Here is a 25,613-nt window from a genome sequence, read left to right on the forward strand (position 1 = left end):
GACACCCCAAACAACCCCTTACTATAAAGTGACATAACATATCACAAATATTCATCACTTTAAAAAAAATTTCCAATTTTGTACGATGTGATAACTGGTTTTGTTACTTGCGCAAAAAAACAAAAAAAAAAAAAAAAAAAAGCTTATTTGTTAACAAGTCACAGTCCATTTTCCCATTAAAAAAAATAAGGTCTGAATGTCGATCACCAAAGTCCAAAAGCAAATAAATTCTCCACCAGGAAAAAGAAAAAGACAAAAAGCACTGGATAGAAACAAATGCATATAATTCAAAAAATAATCAATAAACTATATTCATTGTGAACGGAATCCATTATTTTTGAAATAAGATTTGAGATAAATTTTTATAATTGATAACATTTTTCTTGTTCAACACGACAAGGCAGAGAAATAGACAAATGGTTCCCAAAAGCACCAGACACCTAGGCTCATGTATATGATAATGACCCTATTTGGTGGGTTTATTTTCAATTTATTTCAGTTTTTAATTTAATTTAAGTTATTTTAATATATTTAGTTCAGTTTAATAATACAGTTTATAGTTTTTTGTAAGTCAAAAATCAACTTATTCTTTGAGTGGGGGAGAAAAAACTTAATTCATAAGTCAAAAATTAACTTATTTTCACAGTTATAAAATATAAACTGTTAAGTTATAAGTTATAATCACTTTCTCATAATTCTATCAAACGGGACTAAAAGCATTTAGATCACTTTAATGAGAGGAATTGATGTTGATAAGTTGGTTAAATATTGAGTAATGTTATATGTATCAATTAATATATCAATTAGTATATTAATAGATGATGTGGTATAGTTTTAGAGATTTTAAATATTTATAATTTGTATAATAGATAGAGTCAAGTAATAATGATGCAATACTATAATTAATACATAAATGTATATATTAATTAGTGAATGTACCACCACCATTAAATATTTATCTTTTTTCCTTGTGAGTTTTATGCATGCAGCCGTCTGTATAAAATATTATGGTCAATTTTTGGCATGAGTGTCAATTTTGGTGGGCACCTCGAAAACAACTTAATGGACAAACATTTTAATGTTTGACGCAAATACATTGTGTTGTAATTTTATATTCAACTTTTTAATTAATTTGATGAATAATTCATTAGTGGTAATTTTGAATAATTTAATGAATTAAAAAAATTATATTTTTTTATCAGTAAAAAAAATTTATTGATGATAATTAAAGTACAATACTTGAGGAATTATTCATCAAGTATTAAAGTTATTATATGTGACAGCTATTAAAACAGGCATTATTAAGAAAGAAAAGTACATGAATTCGTTACACTGATTCAGTGAATGTTTATAATAGAATAAATTAAGTCACACTTATCATTTTTCTATCTCACATTTAACTTTAGTCTCTCTTGTGACATATTTACAATTATTAATGCAATGGGTCTTACATTAGATCTACTAATATCCAATGGAGATGTTAGCATTATAAAGTGAAATGAAAAAAAATATAAATTTCAATAAAATTTTCATTTATTTCTGTTGATTTTTTGTTCTTCATATTTTTTTGACATTTGGTAGTTAATTAAAAAAAAAAAAAAAACTAATTTGGGCAAAAAATAATTTTTATTTTTAAAAGGTAAAATCTTTTATGAACAGAAGTTTTATCAATGTCAACACTTTACTATCATTTTCACCACCACCACAAATATAGTAGTTTTAAGGTGACTAACGTATGAAAATATTATTTACTATAAGTATTTTTTCATATTTAAGAATAAAAACTATAATTAATTTAAGCCCTCGTTGACAATTGGACTTTTTTTGATTTTTTGGCTAAATTTAACATAAAAAGACAAAATAGACTAATCAATAAGATAAAATATCACATTTAAATCAGAATCAAAAGTTTAAAAAAGTCAAAAGAAAAGCCAAATAAACTTTTTAACTTAAGTTAAAATAACTAAAAAATTAAAAAGTCAACCAAACTTCCAGAAACGAAGCCTAATCATTTGGATGTTTCTTTGACTTATTCAAAACTAGTAGTTCACATTTATACTTACAAGAAATAAAGACAAATAATGTAAAATACACAACTAGTAATACATAATTTATACTTACAAGAAATTAAGTCAAATAAGGTAAAATACACACACATACATATATATATATATATATATATATAAAATAAAGACATTTACACACAAGTTCTAATTTTTGAAATTTACTCTATTAAAATTTTAATTAAGATTTTTTTGACCTTCAAGTCCCATTAAATTTTTAATAGTCAAAATTGGCCTTCAAGTAATGATTGTTTATCATTTATGATTATCTATAAAGAAACATGATGATTTGACATTTATTTTAATTTTCAAAACTTTCAAATTGAAAAAAAATAAATTATTTTTTTCTGCAAAACTGAAAATTTTGTGTCTACAAAGAAGCATGATGTTGGAACATTGATGTGTAAAACTGAAAAAAATTGTTAATATTCTCAGTTTTATTGAATAGTTGAATCAAACCAATAAGTAAAAAGACAAAAATATTTAATCTCATACTTTGTTTTTTTTTCATCGATTAGTGAAACAATTATCTAGAATATTACTCACAAAATTGATAATGTTCTCAGTTTTAAAAATTGAAAAAAATTGATAATATTCTCAATTTTAGTATATAGGATTTATTGGTTCAAAAAATCTTAAATAGAACATGAGCTATCATAACATTTGTAAATAGTACTTTTAGATAATTAACTCTAAAAAATATATTGTATAAAATATAATTTGAATTTTTTTTAAAATTTTTTAACAAGGTTTGACCCTTTTCATCAAGTAAAATGGACTTGAAAAACAAAAAATTATAACCATTAAACTTAATGTGATTGTACGTAAAATATCTAAAATATTTTTTGCTGTTGAGTTTAATGACTGAAATATTTTTTCTGTCGATTTTACTTAGCGAAAATAGACAAATGATTTAAGTTGAAAATAAATTTAAAAATTAAAAATTAAAAATTAAAAATTTAAATTGATAATATTTAAAATTAAACATTTATTTTGTTTTATAAAAATCAAACTATGAATTTTTTTTAAATAATTTATTCAATATAGTTTGTTGAGGAATTGAGTTTGAAATACTCTTTCTCAAATCTGGCTCATATTATAATTACATTTAAAAAAAAATAAAAATTATGAGTGGGCCGAGATAGACTTGACCACGGCCCAATATCCACACATAGGCAACTAAAGCTGCAAACGAACCAAGTCGAGTTGAATTTTACTGAGCTCGAGCTCGAGCTCGAGCTCGGCTCAATAATTAATTATTATTTACATTATTTAAAAACATAAATAATATGTTTATTTATATTTTTTTAACATAAATAATATATTTATGCTATTATTTACACATATTTTATGTTATTTAATGTATAAATAATATATTTATTTTATAATTTAAATAAAGATAAATAAACCTAAAAGTTAGGCTCAAGTTCGTTTATTTACTTAACAAATCGAGCCAAATTTATGAACAACTCGATTCGTTTGACGCATCTCCCTTGTAACTTAGGGGAAGGTCACTGACTAATATATGAAGGAAAATTACATTTTATGTCTTTTATGTTTTGTTATTTTTTCACTTTAACTTTAAGTCTTTTTAATTGACTCTTTAGGTTTCAAAATATTTTCAATTTACTTCTAAAATTAATTTCTACTCAAAATTAAATAAAATTTCCACGTTAACTGTCACACAAAAAAAAAATTATTATATTGAGGTTTGGATATATGTATGTGTGAATTATATATAATAAAATATTTTTATATTGCGCGACTGTTAATATGATATTTTTTATTTAATTTTATACATAAGTTAACTTTTAGAATAAATTAAAAGAAAAAACTTGAAACATAAAGGGTCAAATATAAAAAAAAAATAAAATCATTAAGGCTCCATTTATTTCTACGTAAAATATTTTACATAAAAAACGTTTCTCTTGTAAATTGATTTTATACTGAAAAAATATTTTTATTTTTGTTTTTCGGCATTTACTTGACACTTGAAACAAAAATATTTTATTGTCTAAAAGAGAAATTTTTATGAATAAAATGTCATTTATAACTTTTTAGTAAGTAGAATATTTATTTGAAAGTGGTAATTGTGTTAAAAACGTAGTAAATGAGAGTCAATTTTTTAAAAATTGACTTACAAATTTTTTAAAAATAAGTAATTTTTAGAAAAATTATGTGAAAATAATTTCCTTCGAAAATTTTTTAATTACTTTTTATTCAATCAAATAATAAAAAATAAATAAAATATTTATGACAAAAATATTTTACGTAAAAACAAATGATGTAGAAGATTAAAAATAAAAAAATATGGGACAAAGTACAAATTTTCCAATATATAAATGAATGGAGAGCGCCATTTTTTAAATTTCATCGAGTTTCCTTCGCTATCCCTCGCAGGCAGCCAAGCGAAGATGGAACACTTGGTGACAATGCGAACGCCGGCGCCTCAATCCAAGCCCTAGAAACCCTAGAATTCGTCTGCCTCACCTCCCTCCTTCCAATTCCCCATCTTCGAAGGCCTTCTTTGCTTCGACGAAGCCTCTGCTCTGAGATTCTCTCTCGAAATCGAGACGCTTCCGATCGATAATGCTCTCTCTCTCTCTAAGTTGTTCCCGAAATCGGAGACTTTGTGAATACTTATACCTGCTTATGGAAAATCTCGCAATGACAACAAGCAGAGGAAGCTCCGGAGGTAAATTGTGACCGACGTGTGCGATTAAATGCATATTTATTTTTCGTCTTCAACTATTTTTCTGTTTCTTTTGTTATTTTAGCATAAAATTTGGTGATTATGATCCGACATTTTAATTGTAGTTTGCCAAATTTGGAACCTTTGAGATGAGCAATCAAATCGTAGAAAATGCATTTGGAAATTGAACTTGAACTTGAATATTTTCATCAACATTTGAGTGGTCCTTTCTATATATGTTTTTTGTCTGTAAATCCTGCTGTCAATTTTATTTTTCAGTTTAGGAAGTAGTTTTGAATTGGGTGCTTTTTTGGTTACTCTCTCTTCAAACATAATACATTGATTAATAAAAAATTCATATAATTCCTGTGGCAACATTGCGACGACTCACCTTGTTTTAATATTGTCTGCTTGTTGAGTGGCCAAACAAAGGGCTAATGCTGTATTTTTTTATCCTCCCTTCTGCCTTGGATTGCTCTGCCCCATAATCCATTTATTACGTTGTATTAAGAGATTTTTGCTTCACAGTTTTTTTGCCTTAGGACAAAAGGAGACTTGAGACTGCTGGCAATGATATGTGACATGGGTAAGTCCATAAAGGATATGACCCACCATTTAAGGCCCAATTCATGATTCAAATACTAAAGCCCAATATTCTAGGAACCCAACGTTACACCAAGCACCAATGACATCTAAACAATTGGCAAGTGAAGAACTAGCCACATTAGCAGAAAAAGATCCTACAGAGTTATTGCACCACACATCAGCCATTAATAAGTTTCTCTGCAGCATTTATTGCAATAACCCTTCACGTCGGAACAGAACAGCCTCACCATGAACCAGTGTTGTCAAAGTCGCGCCTAGGCACAAGGCGAGTCGAGGCGCATCATCTGCGCCTGTACAGGTACCAGGCGAGGCGGCTTGAGCCAGGTGAGCGCCTTAGCCGCGACTTTAGCAAGGCGAGTGAGGCGCAAGGCCCTCGCCTAGGCGCGACTGAGTGTTTAATCTGTAGATTTGATCTAACGACTCAGATGCGACTCAGATGAACCTTTCGAATGGCTCGTAATCACAGAGGATCAGAACTCATGTACCATATGAGCCAAATAGGACTCAGATTAACCCTAATCGAAGTCGTCTCTCCCTTTTTCGCCTCGCAATCGACATCGAGCTGCTGGAGCTGGACTTGGTCTGCGACTACGACTGCGACAGAAGAGCTGGACTTCGACTGCGACACTGGATCGACTTCGGCTTCGCAGGTTCGACTCTCTCTCCCCTTTTCCTTCTTCTTCGTCTTTGACACTGGTCGTTGGACTTTCATATATATATATTTTTTTCCTTTTCTTTTTTTTCCTTCGACTTTCAGTTCAGTCCTCTCTTTTCCTTTTTTTTTCCTTTTCTTTTTTTTTTTCAATTATTTGAGTCTATTTTTTTCCTTCAGTTCAGTCCATTCCTTTTCTTCTTCTTTTCAATTATTAATTTTTTCTTCTTCTTTCGACTTTCTTTTTCTTTATTTTTTTTTTCATTAATGATTATTACATTCATTATGATTATTACATAAATAAATAAATTAATTCATACATACATAAATAAAAAAAATAGATACATTACATTACATTCATTATGATTATATTGAAATTGATTCATCATTATACTGAAATTAATTAATTGATCATTAATTAAAAAAATAGAAAATTGATTCATAAGTTAATTTCATACATTCATTACATTACATACATTGAATCATAACATTAATTAATTCATAAGTTAATTAAAAAAATAGAAAATTGATTAATTAATTAGAAAAGATTTATGTGTTGTGATTAATAAGAATTTAATGTGTTGTATGTGTTGTGATTAATGTGATTAATAAGAACTTAATTGATTAGTAAAGATTAATCAATTTATCAATTAATCAATTTATTGTGTTGTGATTAATGTGTTGTGATTAAAAAAATAGAAAATTGATTGATTAATTAATTGATAAATTGATTCATAAGTTAATCAATTTATTAATGTGATGAATTAATAAGTTGGTCAAAGTTTTTCTTGAAAAAATAATGTGACATAGGAATGCATGTAATGTACATTAATTAATTAATTCATCATTAATTAAAAAAATAGAAAATTGATTCATACATTACATACATTAATTAATTCATCACATAACATACATTACATTCATTATACTGAAATTGTTTTTCTGTTATTTATTTTTTGTGTTGTGTAGTAAGTACTAAGTAGAAAATGACATCGGAAAGTAATAGAAAAGATCCGGTGTGGCAATATGCCCATTTGGTGGAGGAGAATAATTTAAACAAGTTTGAGTGCAATTTTTGTGGTAAAGTATCAAATGGAGGTGTTTATCGGGTGAAACAACACCTTGCGGGAGGTTATAGGAATGTTACTGCTTGCCCGAAGTGTCCTTCTCATGTAAGAGAAGAGATTAGAGAGTTCATGTGCAAAAAAAAGACACAAAAAGAAGAAATGAACATGTTGCCTGATTTTGATGACATGGACATGGAAGATGAAGATGAAGATGATGATGTTGTTGAGATCAATGTCAATCAACACCGCAAGTTGACAAGTAGTAGCCAAGGTTCATCCAAATCCAAATCCAAATCCAAATCAAAAATGCCAAAGAGAAAATGGCCTATGGATGTTTACTTCACACCCAATCCTGAATCAGTGGTGAAAAAACGAAGAGACCAAGCAAAAGGGAAACAAACAAAAATTGATGCAAATGACCCTTACAAAAAAGAAATGAGAGCTCGGATACTGCAAAGATTTGCAAGGTGGATGTATGATGCTGGTATCCCTTTCAATGCAGTAAATTATGAGAGTTTTGGACCAATGATTGAAGCCATTGGCCAATATGGTCCTGGTCAAGGTTGTTAAAATCGCGATCCGGATCGTAGGATCGTATGATCCTACGATCCACTTTTGGAGAATCGATCTAGATTGCATGATGAATCGTATTTTGCTCAGGATCAGAACAGGATCGTTAGGATCGGTCATGGGATCGTAGGATCGTATTTGGATCGCGATCCTATACGATCCTACTTTTGGCCTTTTTCTGATATTTTTATTACAGGTTTGATGCACCTAATCTCTTTTCTAAAGACCCACGACATAAGATTAGGGCAAAATATTGGGGGAAAGTTGGTCACGAGAGCTGAGCAGCCTCCATCCGGCCTCCATCCAGCCTCCATCCAGTCCAGATTCCAGCTCCAGGTATGTTTCGTCTTCTTCGTCTTCTCTTCTTCTTCTTCTCTGTTTGACTCATTCTTCTCTTCTTCTCTATGCTTCGACTCCTTCTCTTCTCCACTGTTCGACTCCTTCTTCTCCTCTATTCGTCTTCTTCGACTCCTTTTCTTCTTCTCCTCCATCTTCTTTTTCCTCTACTACTGCTTTTTTTTCCCCTCTTTTTCCATTTTTCTGTCTTTCATTCCCCTTTTGTTTTTCCCCCTTTTCCACTTCTTCCATTTTTTCCCTTCTTCCATTTTTCCATTTTCCTGTCAACCTAATTAAATTAATTTTTAACTTGTAATTTATTTTTGCAGATACCACCAAGGAAAACTGCGCAGATACCAGTGTACCACCAAGGAAAAGTGCAGCTTCATTTCATACAGGTTTGTTCTCAATTAATTTGTAATTTGTAACATGACTTTAGATTACCTAGTGTTCATGTTGGTAACAATTGATTCAATGTTTGCTCTGTCTTTTTATTAACATAAGCTAAAGTTGCTTATGATTATGTAGTCTTTCATTTGTAATTTGTAAATTAACTTCTAAATTCTAATTTATCCTTATCTATAATTTCAATGAGGCCTTTGTAGGGCATCATGGTATTACTATTGTAATCAATTTATTTTTGACTGTAACTTGACTTTTTTCTCTCTGATATTTCACAACTATCAAATTGTAAATTGTAGTCAATTGATTCAGTGATACTCAATATATGATTGTAGGTTTGTGAATTGAGTTAACAATGTCTGCCTCTGGTTCTGGAAGAGGGAGGAAGAGGAAAAATGTTACGGGTAACCGAACGGATCCTGGTTAGGAACATGGAATTGAAATAGATGCTGCAACCAAAAAGGTACAATGCAAGTATTGTAATGTGACTCGATCGGGAGGTATATATAGATTAAAACATCATTTAGCTTGTACTCATCAAAATGTTGAGCCATGTCCTCAAGTCCCAGAAGATGTTAGAGGAAAGTTCATGAGTCTTTTAAGAACTCAAACATTAGAGTCTCAAAATAAAAAGAGAAAGATGTTTGATGTTGGTGATGATTCTAAAGAGGAGGTGGAACTTTTATCATGTCATCATCAAAACAAACAAAAACGGGTGGGTGCCATGGATAAATTTGTGATGAAGAAATCTGGACGTCAAAATCAAAAAACTCTCAATCAAATGTTTAAGAAAGAAGAGAGAGATGATGTTTGTCAAACCATAGCTCGTTTTTTTTACACTAGTGCTATTCCTTTTAATTGTGTCAACAACCCTATATTTCCACTCATGGTTAAGAAGATTGGGGATTATGGAAAAGGGCTTGTGCCACCATCTTACCATGAAATTAGGGTGACATTTTTAAAAAAAAGAAGTGCATGAGACACTACAATTGGTTGATGAGTTTAAGGAACAATGGAAGAAGATCGGATGTACAATTATGTCGGATGGATGGTCAGATAGAAAGAGAAGATCCATATGTAATTTTCTTGTGAATAGCCCTAATGGAACTATTTTCTTGTCATCACTAGATACATCCGACATTTCAAAAACGGGTGAAAAGGTTTTTGAGATGGTAGATGAGGTTGTTGAGAAGGTTGGAGAAGAAAATGTTGTGCAAGTTGTAACTGACAATGCTTCTAATTATAAATTGGCGGGACAAATGTTAATGGATAAGAGAAAGGGCTTGTTTTGGACTCCTTGTGCCGCCCATTGCATAGATTTGATGTTAAAAGATTTTGAGAAGGAAATACAAGTTCATCGTGTTACAATTGGTAAAGAAAAAAAGATTGTGGCATACATTTATTCATTTATTCAAGAATCAATCTTATTCATTGGATGAAGGAGTTTACAAAAGACATTGAACTTATAAGGCCTGCGGTAACTCGGTTTGCTACCTCTTACTTGACATTGAGATGTCTTCATGAGCCAAAAGGTGCATTGTTCTCTCTATTTACATCAAACAAGTGGAGGAATAGTAGATTTGCGAAGTTTGAGAAGGGGAAAAAAATTGAAAATATTGTTTTGGACAATCGATATTTTTGGAAGGGTGTTTCTACTTGCTTGAAGGCTGCAGTACCTCTCATTAAGGTACTTAGGTTGGTGGATTCGGATGAGCATCCGGCAATGGGATTCATTTATGAAGCAATGGATCGTGCGAAAGAGGAAATTCAAAAGAATTTCAATAATGTCCTAAGATGGTAAACTTTTTATTTAGTGTTGGCTATTTATTTACTCTTCAATACTATTTCCCTAAACTTTTTATTTATTCATTAATGATATTTATTAAATTGTGTCAGCTATGATCCTATATGGGCCATCATTGATAGAAGATGGGAAACCCAACTCCATCACCCATTGCATGCTGCAGCATACTTCTTGAACCCTCAGCTTCATTATAGTCCCAATTTTTAAGCTGATGCAGAGATTAAAATTGGGTTGTACAAATGTCTTGAAAAAATGGTCCCTGACACTAATGAGAGGGTGAAGATAGATTTGCAAATTGATGCATTCAAGAATGCAAGAGGACTCTTTGGTATACAAAATGCAATCTTGACTAGAAAAAAGAAATCTCCGGGTTATTTATTTTTACCCTAACTTAAGTTGATTTGTAAGTTGTATCAATCTTATGTTATGATTATTTGTTTTGAAGAACTTTAAATTTTGAACTACTTAATTAAAATTTCGATGTAGGGGATTAGTGGGACTCTTTTGGTGATGAATGTCCTGAGTTGAAGAGGTTTGCAATCAGGGTATTAAGTCTAACATGTAGTTCATCGGGGTGTGAGCGCAATTGGAGTGCTTTTGAGATGGTACACTCAAAGCGGAGGAATCGTTTACACCAAAAGAGAATGAATGACTTGGTCTTTGTCATGTACAATTTGAAACTGAGACAAAGGCACAAGAATAGACAATCAATCATGAATCCATTATGTTTGGATGATGTTCCATCAGACGATGAGTGGATAACAGAGAGAGAATCCAACTCTTCCAAGAGAAGGAAATTGGTTGCATGTGCTTGATAGGAATGCTCGACATGGATGTCATTCAGAAGATGAGGAGGCAGATGCTCTTGCAAGGGATTTGGAACAAGCATGTAAGTCTAGGTACATGATACATCTTTTAGTTTTAATTAGAAGTTGCAATTTGGATTTAATTTGGATTTTTTTTTTTTTTTACTCCAACTTAGGCTGTGACCATATTGGAGAAAATGTCGATGAAATTCATGAAGTGATGATGATGATATGGATGACAACATGAATCCTCCAAGGGATTTTGATCATGACTTTGATGATGCTACTATTGGTGATGATGACATTGAGGAGTTGGGTGACATTGTGGGTGATGATGAAGATGAGGGAGACAATGAGATCGACAATGTTGTTGATTGTGGCAATGATGATTTCGGCGATGAAGATGATGACTTATTTTAGTCTCTTGTTTATTTATTCTTCTCTTATTTTAGTTTGTTTTGTTAAGGATATCAATGTTGTGCAAGTGTTAACTTGAAGTTGAATTGCTATTTTCTTTTAGTATGTTCTTTTGTTAAGATTTGAGGAAAATGTTTGAATGACAACTTGAATTGCCACATTCCTTTATTATGTTTTCTTTGTTTAAAAAAATGTGCAAAATGTATGTTTGAATTGATTGTTGTTAGTGCCCAAGTGAGAATGCGAGGATTTGAACCTCGATCTGCTCATAAGTATGAGAGCTCTACCATTTGAGCTACATTCTCAAGTTTTTTTGGGTCATTGTATATGTATTTTGACAGTATTAGTTAGACATATAAGAATTATTGCATTTTTTCATCGTTTTAGTAGGATCTTACGATCCTCGATCCGATCCTACGATCCGATCCTCCAGACCCTCAAAACGATCCTATGTAAGATCTCGATCTTAACAACCTTGGTCCTGGTATGAAGCCACCGACTTACTGTGAAGTGCGGGTTACCCAACTCAAAAAAGAAGTGAAACATACTGAAAATTTGATGAAGTATCATAAAGAGGATTGTGCAAAATACGGGTGTTCCATAATGGCTGATGGTTGGACTGATAAGAGAGGAAGGACATTGATTAACTTTTTAGTTAATTGTCTAAGAGGAACCATGTTTGTTGAGTCGGTTGATGCTTCTAGCTATTCAAAGGATGGGCAAAAGCTATTTGAATTACTAGACAAGTTTGTGGAGAAAGTTGGAAAAGAGAATGTGGTGCAAGTTATCACTGATAGCGTTGCAACTAATGTGTTGGCGGGTAAGAATATTTCCTCATTCCTTACATCAAAATTGTTTACTCATAGTTTGTTTTGCATTTAAAATTTAAAAACTTGAAAATAATAATTCTTCATTATTGTTACATTATAGGGAGGTTTTTGGAAGTTAAGTATGAACACTTATATTGGACACCATGTGCTGCTCACTGTTTGGACTTGATGTTAGAAGACATTTTCAAGATACCTAGAATGAAAAAGACATTTGAAAGGGGTATTGCAGTACATGGCTACATTTACAATCGGCCTACGTTGCTACACATGATGAGGCGCTATACAAATTTGAAGAATTTGATCAAGCCTGCAAAAACTAGATTTGCAACCGCTTTTTTGACTTTGTCTAGGATGCATCAACAAAAAAATAATTTGAGAAAGATGGTCACCTCCAAAGACTGGACCTCAAGCAAATGGGCAAAGGAGCCACAAGGTAAAAGAATGGCACAAACTTTGTTGATGCCTTCATTTTGGAATACTGTTGTGCTTGCCCTTAAGGTCTCGGGTCCTCTCGTCAAAGTGCTTAGATTGGTTGATACCGAGAAGAAACCTCCCATGCAATACATTTATGAGGTAATGGATAGGGCAAAAGAATGCATTGCAAGTTCATTTGATCATAAAGAAGAGAAGTATAATGAAATCTTCGAAATCATTGACAAAAGATGGGATGTCCAATTGCATCGACCTTTACATGCAGCTGCGCATTTCTTAACCCAGAATTCTTTTACCCAAAAGCGTTAGAGGTGCAAAGAGATCATGAAGTGATGAATGGGTTTTATGAATGCATGCAAAGGTTGGTCCCGGATGTCACTGTTCAAGATTTGATCACTAATGAGATGAGTATTTATATGAAGGCTGAGAGTCTTTTTGGCAAGGTTGTTGCGATTAGGCAAAGAAATACAAGAGCACCAGGTAATATATTATAGACTCATAGAGTTTATTTTCAGTAATACTTTTAGTAAAACTTAATACTTGGTAACAATTATTTCTAACTAGTGGATTATCGCAGCTGATTGGTGGGCATCATATGGTTCTTATACTCCAAACTTGCAAACTTTTGCCATAAAAGTCCTTAGCCTAACATGTAGTTCATCGGGTTGTGAACGAAATTGGAGTGTATTCGAACATGTGAGTATTTAACATTCTAACTAATTTTTTGTTCAATTCAAATATTTTTTATTCTCATTATATAGAATTTAATATCTTTTTAATACTTGCAGCTTCATAGCAAGAAAAGAAATAGATTGGAACAACAACGTCTCAATGATTTAGTGTATGTCAAATACAATAGAACATTGAGATTTAGGTATGACATGCGCGACACTCTTGATCCCATATCTTTGCAAAATATTGATGAAAGCAATGAGTGGTTGCTTGGGAGGATGGATGGAGAATCAGATGAAGATAATGAGTCTGTGTTTGATGATGATGATGGCTTGACGTGGGCCACTGTTGCTAGAGCTTCTGGAGTAGAAGAAAGTAGCCATGCAAGTAGAGCAACAAGTTCACGCTCAAAGGCACAACCGAGGATATCTAAATCATCAACATTGACTCCACTTCAATTAATAGATGATGAGGAAACGGGCTCAGATGACACAGAGGAGGAAGATGTTGAGGGATACAAATCAACTGATGGAGAAGAAGATGATAGTTTGCTTGCCATTGATGTTGAGGATGATGATTGATTGACACCGACCTAACCTACCCTTTCTTTTGATATTGATGTTTTTAAGTGCTAAGACATATATTAATATTTGTTGGATATTTATGTTTTGGATGTTTAGTGTTTATGTTTTGTTAAAATTTATCACCTACTTCACCCACTTAAACCTACTCCACTAAACCTAACCCACTACACCACTACCACCTCACCTACTCCACTAAACCTAACCCACTACACCACTACCACCTCCACTTCACCTACTTCTTACCTACTACACACTCACCCTCTTCTATATATAGGAATCATGAATCATTGTAATAAATAGAACATTATATCAATCAATAATACATAATTCATTCTCTCTATTTCTCTATACATCAAATTTTACATGGTATCAGAGCTATAGGTTAAGCTCTTGGTGTTCTTCGCCTTCCGGCGGGCGGCAACCTTGCCTTGACCGCCCGCCGGATTTCATTTCCCTATACAAATCATAACCCTCTCAAGGCTTGTGCAGCCCGTGGAGTGTACTGTTCCACTGTGATCACAGCTGTCACTGCTCAGAACACCATTGGAGTTCAGGGTGTGAACATTGTGCCCGAGGATTTTGTTGCAGAGCAATTAAAGTCCGTGCTGTTTGACATGAATGTTGATATTGTGAAAACAGGCATGCTTCCTTCCATTGGCATAGTCAAGGTTCTTCATCACTGTCTCAAGCAGTTCCCAGTTAGAGCTTTAGTCGTTGACCCTGTAATGGTATCTACAAGTGGAGATGTACTGGCTGGACCTTCCACACTTATGGAATCTTTAGTGGGTTTTGATGAGGGCAGAACAGCATTGACATCTGAAGAAGGTGGAGTGCTTGCAGTGGTCGAAGTTCTGGAAAGTGGGTCTCTTCAAAGCCGTGAGCACGCAGTGGATGTGTGAGGCTTCCTCACCAGAGTGTTTCTCTCCATTGTTACTTGGAATCCAAAACAAACCAATACTTTGCCTTTCTTTCTTTTTCTCTTCCCTTTTCCAACCTTCTCCACTCATTTATTTTATTATTATTTTGTACAAATCCAACCCATCCTTTTTCTTTTTCATTCTTTCCACACACTCATGTTCCCCACTCAACTTTTTTACTCCATCTTTTGAAAAGCAACCAACACACCCGCCCACAACTTTAAATCTCCCATTTCTTTTTTAATTTTTTATTACTTTCACATTCACACACTTCTCTTCAATTTTCTTTTATTTTAAAAAAAAAAAAAACAAAACAAAACAAAAAAAAAAAAAACAAAAACAAAAACAAAAAAAGACGCAGGAAGATCTGCACACCAAACTCATTTTATTCATGTCAGGGCTCACCCCGATCACCATGTTTCCACATACAAAAAAAAAAAAAAAAAAAAAAAAAAAAAAAAAAAAAACAAACAAACAAACAAACAAACAAACAAACAAACACCCACATTCACAGGTGGGATTTTTCTTCTCTACTCTGCCGCCGGTCTTTTCTTCTTGCCTCCGTCCTGGGCGGCCCTTGACGGTGTTGCCTCCGTGTTTCCCACTCCACTGGGCACGATCACTCCACCATACTCCTCTACTGCAGCATATGGCGGACCTCCAAATCGGAACATCACGGTGGCCTTCCGCTTCAGCTCCTTATTTTCCGCCTTTAGCACACTTATCTCTGCTCGCGCATCCTTATACATGCGTTGGAGCAGAGCCAGCTGGGAGTTTAACTGCTGCACCTCATTTGCCCTACTCTGCAGCCGGTTCGACAAATTTGTAACCGCAGTCATGGTTTCCACACATGACTTCAGAGTATACTGATTGGCCTCAATATCAGTTTGCACCGCCATTTTTTGCTCCACCGACCGCATCGGAAAGTTCAAAGGAGCAAACCCAGAAGTGTTTAGTTGGGGTTCACTGGCCACCGCACCAGTTATTTCTCTTGTGGACTCGTTCAGTTCTGGAAAGAGCGTAAGCAGACCACGGGAAGAGGAGGCCATGTTCTGGGTAGCTGGACGGGAAGAAGAGGCCATGTTATGGTTGCTGAGTGTTTCAGAGATGGGTTGGTTACAGAGTGTTTACAGAATGTTACCAGTGTATCTCTCTCAGCCCACGAAGAGTTTTTTCAGAGGTTTCAGACTGGTTTGATTTCCACATGTTCTCTCAGCCTCCGCCTTCATTTATATAGCACATGACGAAGAGGTCGACACGCGCACTGTCGATCACGTGCATCGCCGCGTGTCTGGCGCACCTTTTGATGGCACGTCTTTTTATGGATTGGGCACGCCTTTTGATGGCACGCCTTTTTATGGATTGGGCACGCCTTTTGATGGCACGCCTTTTTGAAAGATTGGGCACACCTTTTGAGGGTGCGACTTTTTAAGGGTCCGACAAGACTCTGTAAACTGTCCCGACATTGATTCCGGTTAGCTCCTTTATGGGTCCGACAAGACTTTGTAAACTGTCCCGACATTGATTCCGGTTAGCTCCTTTATGGGTCCGACAAGACTCTGTAAACTGTCCCGACATAGATTCCGGTTAGTTTCTACAAGGGTCCGACATGACCCTATAAACTGTCCCGACATTAATTCCGGTTAGCTCCTTTATGGGTCCGACAAGACTCTGTAAACTGTCCCGACATAGATTCCGGTTAGTTTCTACAAGGGTCTGACAAGACTCTGTAAACTGTCCCGACATAGATTCCGGTTAGTTTCTACAAGGGTCCGACAAGACTCTGTAAACTGTCCCGACATTGATTCCGGTTAGTTTCTACAAGGGTCCGACAAGACTCTGTAAACTGTCCCGACATTGATTCCGGTTAGTTTCTACAAGGGTCCAGCAAGACTCCGTAAACTGTCACAACAACTGTCACCACATTGTCTGCTACAACGGTCCGACATGACCCCATAAACTGTCTTCTACAGCGGTCTGACACCACCATACAGTGTCCTCTACAACGTTATGACACCACCATCCAGTGTCTTCACCAATGGTCTGACACGACCATACAGTGTCACCTATCCTCTTTTATTTTTATGTATTTTCTTGTTTTGTAACTCTCTCCAAACTCAAGTTGGCTAGTTCCTATCCCCCTTGAGTTTGCGGGGGGCTGTTAAAATTTATCACCTACTTCACCCACTTAAACCTACTCCACTAAACCTAACCCACTACACCACTACCACCTCACCTACTCCACTAAACCTAACCCACTACACCACTACCACCTCCACTTCACCTACTTCTTACCTACTACACACTCACCCTCTTCTATATATAGGAATCATGAATCATTGTAATAAATAGAACATTATATCAATCAATAATACATAATTCATTCTCTCTATTTCTCTATACATCAAATTTTACATGTTTTTATTTTATTGAATGTGAATTATTTGATCTTTGAAAATTGGAATGTTATGTAATATGCACTTTCATGGCTTTGAGAATTATTCTACATTTTGTCTTGAATCTTGATTACTTTTTATTTTTTTAAAAATTGTCTTACTACTATGAATGATTAGTCTATATTAATTTTTCTATTTTCTACTAATACTGTGAGCCTTACTTCAATAAAGCCCGCGCCTCACCTTGCACCTAGGCTCCAAGAGGCCTTCGGCGCCTTAGTGTGCCTTGAGCCTTTAAAAACACTGCCATGAACAAGGCAAGTTAGAACATAGACTTTCGGCCAACATGATAGCTCGGAGTGGATAAGGAAATGATGAGCAAAGGATATAAGTAGGCTTCTAAGACAAATAAAATGTTAAGTTCTTTATCTCCATCCTATCTCTACATTCCATCACCCTCTCTTCTCTAACTTGATAGTCGGAGGGTTAGCTAGGGGACTCCCCGTTTTCCGTTGGACTCTTGTGCAGGTCTCTCTATGGGCTCGACACTCGGGCAACGGTTTAGGAAGCGTAGATCAATCCGACCCCTTCCATCTGGAGCAATCGATATCATTAGTTGGTGCCGTCTGTGGGAATCTTTTCGCTCCGTGCGACAATTGTGCTCATTGTCGCCGGAGACCCATTCCCGGTAATCCCTACTTGCCACCCACCAAGGTAGATGGTCACAACTAGATCCATGGCTTCTCAACACGACGTTGCCGACCCCCCAACTGACCCTCCTAACCCAAACAACCCACCGCCCTATTTCACAGAACTCACCAACAGCATTAACCGCTTAGCCGAACAAAATCAAGCCCTGATCAATGCTTTGCTTCAAAAAGACCTTCCTATGTCTCCTCCACCACCTCAAGATATCCCACCCAACCGAGAGCGAGCCTCGAGCCATCCCATCCAACAATCCCACCCATCCAACTTAGAGGGCCTGCGACCCCTTCCCCAAGATATGAACCTGCCATCTCGGGCCCCAAATCCATCGGCCCAAGCCCCCGCTCCCGACGGAGAGGCCAGTAGCGTCCAGCCTCCATTGCATTCCGGTGGTGACAACGCTTCTCTTTCGGATGTAGAATTCCGAGCCATGAAACTCCAACTTCAAGGAGTCATGTAGAACATACAAAATAAACCCTCTACCACAGCCAACTCACCATTCACTGCCTCTATCAAGGACAAACCACTACCTCCTAAGTTCAAAATGCCCTCGATCGACTCTTTCGACGGTACAACGGACCCAGTCGATCACTTGGAGACTTACAGGACCCTCATGATCCTCCATGCATTCCCTGATGAGATCATGTGTCGGGCTTTCCCCGTAACGCTTAAGGGGTTGGCTCGACTGTGGTTTAGTCAGCTGCCGACGGACTCTGTCTCTACTTTTTAGCACCTAAGTGACTCTTTTCTCAACCATTTCATTGGTGCCCAGCGCCAGCGGCGTCCGGCAACCCAACTCCTTAACATCCGTCAGACGGAGGGAGAGTCGCTGCGCAGCTTCGTCACCCGCTTCAACACTGAAGCTTTGCAGGTGGCGGAAAACAATGACAAGGTCATTCTCACGACTTTCATGGCCGGTCTACGATCATCCGATTTTCTTTTCTCCCTCTCCAAAAACCCTCCAACCTCTATGGCAACCCTCCTCTCTAAAGCCCAAAAATACATGAACACCGAAGATTCCCTAGCCGCCCGACAAGACCCCACAACCAAAAACCCTACCCCTAGAGAGAAGAGAAAGGACTCTGAAACCAGAACCACCCAGTACACACAGTAAACACCTCAGTATACTGACCGACCTTCCCGAGCCGACTGGTCGGCACCTGCCCGACCACCCGGCCAGTTTGAACGGTACACTCCCCTCAATTCTCCTATGGAACAAGTCTTGAACCAGATCCAACGAGATTATCTCTTAAAATGGCCACAACCATCGCAGTCTCCTTCTAATCGGCGAGACCAGTCCAAGTACTGCCGTTTCCATCAGGACCACGGCCACAATACCGAGGAGTGTGTTAACCTTAAAGACCAAGTCGAGAGCTTGATACGCCAGGGACGTCTCAGCCGGTTCACGGCGGCCTGGCCTCACCAACAGCCAAGGACCGAACCTACCAGAAACAACCACCAACACACCCCTCCTCGACGACCCGCCCAACCTAACCAAGGCAATGATCGACCCCCATAGCAACCCCGAGCACAAGGCAACCCTGCCTCCCCGGTTGGAGAGATCAGAGTTATTGCCGGCGGGTTGGCATGTAGTGGACCATCCCATTCGGCCCAACAAGCAGAACTCAGAAAAATTTGGCAGGGCGCCGATAAAGAGGTCGCGACATTGGACCGCCCCTTCAAACACCCCAAGCAGTGAATGGAGCCCATCACCTTTACGGAGGCCGATTGCATAGGCATCCGTTACCCTCATGACGACCCCCTCGTCATCTCTGCTCCCCTGTCCAATTACAAAGTCAGACGAGTGCTTGTCGACAATGGTGGCTCTTTAGACATCATCTTCCTAAACGCCTATCGCCAGCTCAAGGTCGGGGAAGAAAGTTTTTCCTTTCTCCAAACCCCACTGGTCAATTTCACTGGAGATCGGGTGACCTCTATAGGCTCCATCGATCTTCCCATCACCATTGGAGAATACCCACGGCAGACCACTAAGTTGCTCACTTTCCTCGTCGTCGACTGTCCCTCTGCTTATAACATCATCCTCGGCCGCACCGCTTTTCAAGCGGTCACTTCCATGTACCATCTGGCCATGAAATTCCTTACTGACCTCGGAGTCGGCACCGTGAGGGGGGAGTAGACTGTGGCTAGAGAATGTTACGTCGCTTCACTCAAAGAGGTCAAGCTGAAGGAGACTGATCATCAAAGGACTCGACGCCAGAGATGAAGATGAGTTAGTTAGAGGGGAACCAGTAGAAGAACTTGTTGAAGTCCCCATCGACCCTACCAAGCCAACAAAAACAGCCAAAATCGGTAGCCAACTATCCCTCCAAGCCAAGGCCGACCTTACAACCCTTCTAATTGAGCACAATGATGTGTTTGCCTGGATCTATTCCGATATGCCGGGTATCGATCCCTCCTTCATCACTCATCGTCTCAGCATCGAGCCCCATTTCCGCCCCTTTCGCTAGAAGTAGCGTATCTTTCACCCAGAGCGCAATGCTCTTATTGCTTCCGAGATAGATAAACTACTGGAGGCACGGTTTGTCCAGAACGTAGACTACCCCAGATGGCTGTCAAATGTGGTCCTGGTCTGTAAGAACAACGGTAAATGGCGACTCTGCGTCGACTACTCCGACCTTAATCGGGCTTACCCAGGTCTGCCCCAAAGATAGCTATCCCCTCTCCGGCATAGATCTGCTTATCGACGCCACGGCCGGACACCAGATGCTCAGTTTCATGGACGCCTTCTCTAGCTACAATCAAATCCTGATGCACCCGGTTGACCAGGAACACATCTCCTTCATCACGGACAGAGGAACTTACCACTATCGTGTTAAGCCTTTTGGGTTGAAAAATGCCGAAACCACTTACCAACGGTTGGTTAATGCCGTTTTTCACCATCAGATAGGTCGGAACATGGAAGTCTACGTCGATAACATGCTTGTCAAGAGCAAACTCTCTTCTGATCATTTGGCAGACCTGCAAGAGACTTTCGAAACCTTACGTAAGTATCAAATGAAGCTCAATCCGGAGTAATGCGTTTTCGGCGTTGGATCTGGGAAGTTCTTGGGTTTCATGGTCAGTCAGCGGGGTATCGAGGCCAACCCCGAAAAGATCAAGGCCCTGATAGAAATGCAGTCACCCAGAACGGTTAAAAAGGTTCAAAGGCTTACTGGCAGAGTTGCCGTCCTCAACCGTTTTATTTCCCGCGCAACGGACAAGCGCCTTCCCTTTTTTAAAGTCCTTCAGCAGGCTTTTTAGTGGACGATCGAATCCGAAAAGGCCTTCCAACAATTGAAGCAGTGCATGGCCAACCCCTCCTACTTTCTCAGGTGCTCACGAGTGAGCGCCTTTTTCTCTACTTAGCCATATCGAGCACCGCAGTCAGTGCAGCCCTCATCAGGGAGGACGGCTCAGTACAGCGTCTAGTTTATTACATTAGCCGGGCTCTCAGGGGAGCAGAACAGAACTACCCATTGCTGAAAAAAATGGCCTTGGCTTTGGTCATAGCCTTAAGACGACTCCGACCTTACTTCCAAGCTCACTCTATAGTGGTCCTCACTGACCAACCTTTGAAGAAGATAATGCAGCAACTAGAGTTGTCCGGCAGACTTATGCAATGGTTAGTCGAGCTCAGCTAATTTGAAATCTCCTACCGACCGCGAACAGTGATCAAAGAATTGGCTGTCGCCGATTTTATCCTGGAATTCACTAATCCCACTCCAGCCAAGGCCCCCCTGCCCAGGCAATTCAACACTGAGGCAGAAGATCCCCTCTCTTGGACCCTCAATGTCAATGGATCATCATGCAAAGAAGGCAGTGGGGCTGATCTAATCCTCACCGCCCCCGAGGGTGGTTACTTCCAAGTGTGCTCTCCGCTTCCTGTTTGACGCAAGCAATAATGAGGCCGCGTATGAGGCCCTGATAGCAGGTATTCGCTTAGCCAGAGACATTGGTATGAGCCATATCCGAGTGTTCAGTGATTCCCAACTGATCGTCGGACAAATCACGGGGGAATTCGACGTCAAGGATGACACAATGCGAGCCTATAGGGATATTGCACTCCCCTTTCTTCGCCTTTTCAACACTTTCCATATCAAACACATCCCTCGGTCAGAAAACTCCAAGGCAGATGAGATGGCCCAATTAGCCTCGGTTGACCAGTCCGACCTCAGCCATGGAGTTCGCCTTGAATACCTGGCCCACCCAGCTACTTCGCCAACCCAGCTGGAGGTCCACTTCCTCCAAAATGAACCTATCCCATGGGCGGCGGACATCTTTCTATTTTTGACAAGTGGGGAGTTACCAGATGACAAACAGCAGGCCGCCAAAGTCAGAGCCCGGTCGTCCAATTACATCCTCATCAACGGCCTCCTATATAAACGCGGATTTTCACACCCATACCTCAGGTGCCTCAGTCCTTCCCAAGCGACCTATATGATGAGGGAAGTCCATGAGGGTATGTGGTAAACATTCGGGTGCCAGATCGCTGGCCCATAAAATACTCCACACTGGCTATTTCTGGCCTACTCTTAACCAAGATGCCACTGAGTTCGTGCTTAAGTGCAATAAATGATAGCACTTTACCAACATCCCCCATGCTCCGCCGACAGAACTAATTACACTCAGCAGTCCCTACCCATTCGCCAAGGGGGGCATTGACTTAGTTGGTCTATTGCCCACTAGTAGGTGCCAAACCAAGTTCGCTGTGGTCGCTATTGATTGTTTCACCAAATGGGTGGAAGCAGAACTCCTCGCCACAATCACCGAACGGAACACAACCAGATTTATCTGGCAGTCAATCATATGTCGATTTGGAATCCCCCAAGCCATCGTCTCAGACAACAGCAAGCAATTCGACAATGCCAAGTTTAGGAAATTTTGTGCAGAGCTCCATATTCAGCCGTGCTTCTCCTCCCCAGGCCATCCCCAAGCCAACGGGCAAGTCAAGGTCACCAATCGCTCTCTTGAAGATCATCAAAACTAAGTTGGAAGCCACCAAGGGCCTCTGGGCTGAGAAACTGCCAAATGTACTCTGAGCTTATCGCACTATCGCCCAAACCCCTACTGGGGAGACCTCCTTTCCTTTCGCTTAACATACGGCGCTGAGGTGGTCATCCCAGTGGAAATCGGCTTGCCAACCCCAAGGGTTCTCCACCTAGATCCTGAACTAACCGAAGACTCGTGTCGGGCTGACTTAGACCTGATTGAAGAGCTCCGAGAGACAGCTGTTGTCAGACGGGCCTTATATCAACAAAAAAAGAGAACACACTACAACCGCAAAGTTCGACCGAGGGAGTTCGCAGTTGGGAACCTAATCTTGCGCGAGGCGACTCTCGCCACAAAAAATCCTGCCGAGGGCAAGCTAGCCGCCAAATGGGAAGGGCCTTACGTCGTTAAAGCCAAACCTCGCCCAGGCACCCATCGACTCCAAGACGTGAAAGGCAGAGACCTCCCCCATCCACGGAACGCCGAGCACTTGAAGCGTTATTTCCAGTAAAATAGCGCCCCCTACTTTTGTATTGGTCAATTGTTGTATGTTCTTTTAACGATCTACACGCTTGTTCGTTTTTGTCCTTTTTATATGTGGTGTAAACTTGTGATAAATAGGCTACAATGACTTATGTATCCATTATCTACACTGTACTTGAATAACGACTTGTTAATCAATGTACGAAGAGCTCAGCCAGACTGAGTTAATTAAAGCCTCAGCCAGACTGAGCACGAAGAGCTCAACCAGACTGAGTTAGTTAAAGCCTCAGCCAGACTGAGTTAATTAAAGCCTCAGCCAGATTGAGCACGAAGACCTTAGCCAGACTGAGTTAGTTAAAGCCTCATCCAGACTGAGTTAGTTAAAGCCTCAGCCAAACTGAGCATGAAGGGCTCAGCCAGATTGAGTGGCGGTTGGCCAGACTGAGCATGAAGAGTTTAACCAGATGAAGGGCCTGCCCAGTCTTAGTTAGAACTTGAATAAAGAACTCGGCCAGTCTATTTTCGTAATTTAATGTTATAGCGTGGTGGCCATACTTAGTCAAAATCCAGGCCCATACTACAACATTTTTTAACATTTTTTACATTTTTAATTTTACACTTTCAATTTAGTTAAAATCCAGGTCCATAGTTGTCCAAGCCAGTCTTTCATTTTTAACTTCTTTAATATTTTCATGTATGTCTATTTTTAACAATTTTTGCATTATGGTTTTCTCACAAGCTACGCTGGCTGCCCATTTTTAAACTTTCTACATCACAATCTACTAACAACTTTCATTATTCACACACAAGTCTTAATTTCACACCCATTTTTCATTGAATTCTGCTCTGCCATTTTCATTATTTCCAAATTTACAACTCACAAGACATAGCGACAACAACAATACTAAAAAATTCATTGTTTTATTTGCACACGTACGATTTCATACACTTCGCTGCAGGAATTGCACAAAATTACATGTAAAAAAAAAAAAACACAAACCAACAACGAAACAAGCAAAACACATAAACACAAAATTTTTACATAGATCACTCTTCCTCACTAGAGACCGGATCTTTCTCCACAACCCCCTTGTCCAGGGGGGTCTGGGCAACGTCGTCTTCTCCTACCTTCACGCGGCTGAAGTCCACATCTAGGAACAACTCTTGCGCTTTATGCTTGAAGGTCATCCAGTCGCTGTCCCAAAACTCAGCCATTTCATGTTTGTAGAAGTCCGACCGCTAAAAGCTCTGGATCACTTCCTCTTCACTCCTACTCCCAGCGGCCGCTCCCAACGGCCCAGCCCCTCTATCCCCCTCTCTCACCAAGCTCCTGGCGACTGCGGCATCAATGGCTATCTGGAATTCGGCGGACTTCTTGAATTGCTCCACCGCCGCCTTGCATAGGTCAGGGTACGCTGCTCTCTCAGACGCCAATTCAGCCCTTTCCTCTGCCAGGGCCTTCTCCAACTCAGCGATCTGACCGTCTGCCGTTTCTTTGTCCTTGATCGCCTAGTCACGGAGCTCTTCGTTATTAGTCATGGCCTCCTCCCACCTCTCGTTGGCGATGGTGTAGGCTTGCTGGACTTCTGCTAGTTTCCTCTTCTCGCCCGCCAACTCAAACTCAAGCGATATCGCCTTGCGATGCTCTGCTTCCAGCTCTGACTTAGTTGCGAGGAGCTCGGCACTAGCTCGTTCCGTCAAATAGCTCTGCACCAGCGCCAACACCTCCATGCTTTTCGCCTTCTGCACATACTCCAACCCCTTGGCGCACGCACTCTTAGCGGCCTTCCTTCACCGCTGTCTACACCCTTAGATCCTGGAGCTGCGATTTTGCCCCCTCCAATTGGGTCCTTAGCGGCTCTACTTCCACCCTAGCGCGCGCCGCCTTATTCATCAAGGCAGTCGCCAGTGTCGTTACCTCCATTTGGGCTGAGTAAAACCCTCTCAGGAGATCGACCTCGGTTAAACGCGCCATCGAGCGCACCGCCGCATCTTTCACTACTCCAACTAGGCGGTCAGCTGCGACCCTGGCTTCCTCTCCCTCTGCCGAACGACCTGCCAGCGCGCGCGCGTGGTACAAGGCGGTTGCCAGCGCAGCACTCGTCGCTGACTTGCTGATCCCCACCTTCCCCTCGCTGGGACTTGAGGTTACTGCTAGTGCAGGTGCCACCGTTGGCACCATAGGAGCAC

General features: G+C 39.0%; 1 protein-coding gene across 13 annotated transcripts in view; it reads left to right on the forward strand.

Moving 5' to 3' along the window:
* Positions 1 to 4,353: 4,353 nt before the first annotated feature.
* LOC114268547 (uncharacterized) overlaps positions 4,354 to 25,613 on the forward strand; it is a 32,708-nt gene continuing 11,448 nt past the window's right edge. For 3 of the 13 annotated variants that reach the window (XM_082882282.1, XM_082882283.1, XM_082882284.1), the window contains exons 1-2: positions 4,765 to 7,986; positions 8,316 to 8,384. In XM_082882282.1, the coding sequence (XP_082738408.1) occupies positions 7,000 to 7,650 (651 nt within the window). In that variant the 5' untranslated portion in view covers positions 4,765 to 6,999 and the 3' untranslated portion in view covers positions 7,651 to 7,986; positions 8,316 to 8,384. The other 10 variants (XM_082882281.1, XM_082882277.1, XM_082882276.1 and 7 more) reach the window with 10 other exon arrangements.

Source organism: Camellia sinensis, chromosome 8 (assembly GCF_055761805.1).
Source record: "Camellia sinensis isolate YWXY chromosome 8, ASM5576180v1, whole genome shotgun sequence".
NCBI lineage: Eukaryota > Viridiplantae > Streptophyta > Magnoliopsida > Ericales > Theaceae > Camellia > Camellia sinensis.